The sequence below is a fragment of the Pterocles gutturalis genome, unplaced genomic scaffold, assembly GCF_000699245.1.
Source record: "Pterocles gutturalis isolate BGI_N339 unplaced genomic scaffold, ASM69924v1 scaffold13519, whole genome shotgun sequence".
Classification (NCBI taxonomy): Eukaryota; Metazoa; Chordata; class Aves; order Pterocliformes; family Pteroclidae; genus Pterocles; species Pterocles gutturalis.
In genome coordinates, this window is record NW_010133448.1 from 132,717 (window position 1) to 137,165 (window position 4,449).

A 4,449-nucleotide genomic window follows, 5' to 3' on the forward strand; every position below is an offset into this window, starting at 1 on the left:
TAAAATATATTGTGCTGAATGTTGGTTTTATTGACTCTGTAGGATGTTCCTTCCAGAAGAAGATCTACTCAAGCACTTCTCACTCTTCAGTTCTGTGTAAATCATGAACCTCAATCAGTCATGTCTATTGGCTGTTTCATAAGCTGTCAACGAGACCTTAGCCTTTAAAGTTGCTTATTGTTGTTAAGACTCCAGAATCTCCCCTCAATCTGTGAAGATTATATTTAATTTTCCATACTACATTTTGAGTAGATTATAACAGTAGATGTCCAACCAAAATCTTAAACTTTGTAACGAAAAAAATGGCACAAAAATCAATCTTATCATTGTCCTTGTCCATAAAGGCAATGATGCAGGACTGAAACAATATTTGAACTCATTTTCATTTACCATCTCCTATCCTGGTGCACTGATACAGAAACACCGTAAGATTTGTAGATGGGACATCAGATGTCTAAGAAATAAAACTAATACCTCAGACCACAACTGCACAACATGTAAGTTTAAAAGGGACATTGCTGCCCTCCATACCATCCACTGCGAGCTCTTCAGCACTCTGGGAGTAACAACATGGCTCAGTGGTAAATCAGTGCTTCTGAAAAGCTCCAGACTGAGCCAACTGGTTGTGGCTTTTACTGTCAAACATGGAAAGAAGAACCAAGCAATAATTCAAATTAATTTGTGTAATGCATTTGTGGAAGGAGTAGTAGTATGATCCAAAATATATTTAATGGGAAACCACACTGTGTGGTTTTCAGTAAAAAAAACCAAAACAACAGAACCTGAGCTCCAGAAGTCTGGATTTTAATGAAATTTTGAATCCTTTCCAGCAGCTAGTGACATTTTCAGTATGGTGGTGGTTGTGGATTAGAGGTGTAAAATTATATCTCAGAGACAAAGGGCTAAGTTCAGCTTTGTGAAAGAAGCTTTTTCTGAAGAAAGTTCACAATGAGCAGGTCAAGTTTCTGCTCTGAACTGCATCCTGACGGACCTCTCCTTCAGGTGCAGAGGAGCATGTAAAGGGTGGTCACGCTGAACTAAGGTTTGTCACTTTGAACAGCACTCATTCACCAGGTTACACACCCAGGACTACCTCTCTGATCCCAGAAGCTGCACAGCAGCTGTTAGTTAAGCTCTCCATCCAAATTCACACACAATGAGCTGTTTTTAAAGTGAAGAAGGTTCATGTAGCGACTATTTCTTCCCTTTCACATGTATCTTTTCATGTCTGTACCTACTCCTTCTGTGGGTAGTCTTCTGAAGTTCCGCTGAGATACTATCTATGCTGCACCCAATAAAAGCTACTTACCTGTTTCAAAAGCAAGTAAAGAAAAAGGCATGAGGTATGTCACTCCCCCTTGCCTCTCTAGCCCTCTTCTTTTCTGAAAGTTGTTCCAAATTATTTTCCCTTTGGTTAGGCCTGACATTCAGAATGTTGAATGTGAGTATATCCACCGCAATGACAAGACTTCACTTTTCTGGAGAAACCTTTCGACACTTTCTTTTATGGGCTCTCTCAAAGGCCATGAGGAAACCTCAGACTACTTAGATATTGGATAACTACAAAGGAGTGATCCAAACTTTTAAATGCTTATCCAAACTGATTAGAACAGTTTGATGTTTCAAGGTCAAACAGTCAATGCAATCTCTGATTAGTAGTGCTGTGCAAATATCTAAAGATTTTTTTTTCAGGGAATGCCGTTCAAACATTTTAAAAAATCTGCTGCAGCTACTCTATTCTATTTCTTGAGTTCACTTCCAGCTCAGCATTGAAAGTACTATATTCTTGTCAGAGCAAAGAAAAATCAAAAATATGGACACTCACAATCAACGACGCGTTCGTGTGCACAACTAATCAAACCAGCGGTGCTTGCATATACAGCAGACAAAAAATGGAGTGAAATACTGCATTAAAAATGAAAAACATAAACAAATAAAGAAATTGTAATATGTTTGTGGATTGCCTACAAGCAGAAAATGAGACAAAGATAACTGGATAACTTATCCATTATAAATTAGTCTTTCGTCTCTAGGATTCACTGTGAAAGAGAAACAATTATGCATGACATTTGTTGCTGGTCAACGAATAGATCCTCTCGCTTTTAGCATCCAGTTAGATATGTGAGGCAGGTTTATTTGTAAAGAAAAACCATGTTGATTATTTCCTGCAAAATGAAAAATATCTTCCCCAAAGTATCATTTACAAATGCATATATGGATATAATGACAGTGAACTTTTCCCTCTACTTGTACATCAACTGAGTTTTAATTATTATCTCAGTCCGTAAGATACCAAGATGATTTAGATTGCACTTACAAGCCTTTGCAAAATGGCAAGAGATTTTCATTGCAAACTGGTGGATGACAGCAAGTCAGGGGAAGCCCATATATTCCCAGCTGTGGAAAATACACATTGAAAGGACATAGGAGACAGAAGGCTCTCCAAAACATCTGAATCCAACCTATAAGGCAAGATGTTTCTTGCTACTATCTAAGTATGCAAAATCGAAACCCAAACACATTGGTTTGCTTTCATTGGAGTAACCTATTACAAACTAAAATGACTCCTTCAGCTGTGTGTATTTTGTGCTCCTTAGAGCGCAAGCTTTTCAAAACAATATGGAACTGGCTGAATGCTTTCCTAACCTTGATAACCCAGCTGCCTAAACTTCTCCCGCTTTCCATATATTTAACATCCAGAAAATGTGTAAGAAATGTTCCCTAAAAATGGTTTAACACCCTAGGACATTTTCCAGTAATGTAGATTAAATAAACAAATACAAAATGTATAATCTTATTTTCACATTACCAGGGTTCTGTTTTGAAATTTTTCACTCACGGATTAGGAAAAGATGCAGTTCTGCACAGAAAAGAAGGTCTCATATATTTTGATACTAACAGATAATATACTATCTATCAAGGAGTGGTATACTTTTTATATTCATTTTTTAGCAGGGCTTTTATCTCATTTAAAGATAGAAACTGTGTTGAGGTACATAATAACAGTGGGTGACTTTCTCCCCCTCCTTTCTTTTGCAGCTGTTCAGTTATGACTCTTGGCATTAACAGAATGCGTGTTCCTGATTTGAAGTGGCCATGATCTCATCTCATCTCATCTCTACAAATACAGATGGTTGAGTAAAGTTTTACCAACAAAGATTAATTTCTATTTCAGTTTCCTTTCTTCTGTTCTAGGAAGACCATTAATTGAATAAAACTGCATCTTCTCAATTATACTATATCTTCTCAGTGGTTCTCCTAGTGCCAGGATTACGGAGTGGATGGGATGTTCACCTTACCCTTGGATTTGCCATAGCTGGAAAAGTCAGACAACATATTTGATGGTACTTTCTCCTCTACTTGGAGATCTGTTGTTATGGTGATAGTTCCAGGAGGGAACATCAATGAGGATGACTTGAAAGCTTTGATGTTTACAGCACAATTATTTTGAACACCTCATAAGAAAAGGTGACAGTTAGTACTGCTCCTTGATAAATAGGTGTCATTGTATCAGCTTTCATGAATTACCTGAATTTCTAGTTGTTATGTATCTGTAACACAATGTTGAATACAAATATACATCTATATATTTATATGTAGAAAAAAGGATTCAGAAGAACAACAAAAAAATCCCTTATTTTCTCATGAAGGATATAATCTGTTATTCCTAAAAACTTGCCTACAGTAACAAGTGACTTTTAGTTTTAATATAATATTTAGAATATTTGTATTGCTCTTTCATGATGCCCTGAGAGTTACCCAGCACAACTTTCTCATATCCAAAACTCAGCTGTGAACAACTCTATGAACCCACATCACTCAAAACACAGCTCTGCAGACGCATTGCATCACCCAGACTGTAATTCACCAGCAGTGGGTAAGCAGTAGAGACAGAGGAATTATTGGGCTGGAGTCTTCCAGCTCAGAGGTACTTGATGTTCACCACTGAGTTTGGCTCACAGATGTTACGAATGCACGTGGTTACTTACATATTCTTCATAGGCCTCGTGTGCAGGCGGCGGGGGTGGTCTGTAGCCCGGGACAGCTGGAGCTCCCCTTGCCCGAGGGGTGGGCACACCCCCCGCCACTGGTGGGACAGGGAGGGCTCCACGGGTGACCAGCGCTCCTCGGGGTGCTTGGGCACCTCGTCCTGGTGGGGGAGGAGGAATCGCGCCCCCACGTCCCCTGGGGGGAGCAAAAAGAAGTGATCACTTTGACATGTATGGCAAGGAAAGACATGCAACTGCTACCCCATTTTAAAGGCTCCTGCATTTTTGCTACTATTTAAAGTATTGTATAATTCTGGGGTTTTGGCAGATACAATGTCAAGCATTTTTAGGCAATATATCAGGCAGAAATCACATGATGGAAGGGCATTATTTTTAAGCCATCCAGTGCTTTTTACACCTGATCCTCTTGTTGCTTGTGCTTATGAAATTCTGGATCATT

The 4,449-nt window shown here is 38.8% G+C and overlaps 1 protein-coding gene across 1 annotated transcript in view; it reads right to left on the bottom strand.

Annotated features, from left to right (window-relative positions):
- LOC104467454 (KH domain-containing, RNA-binding, signal transduction-associated protein 2-like) overlaps positions 1-4,199 on the bottom strand; it is a gene marked incomplete at its 5' end in the record, with an annotated part of 101,391 nt that extends 97,192 nt beyond the window's left edge. The window contains one exon of the mRNA XM_010081238.1: positions 3,990-4,199. Within this exon, the coding sequence (XP_010079540.1) occupies positions 3,990-4,199 (210 nt within the window). The remainder of the gene's footprint in view (positions 1-3,989) is intronic.
- Between the last annotated feature and the right edge of the window lie 250 nt (positions 4,200-4,449).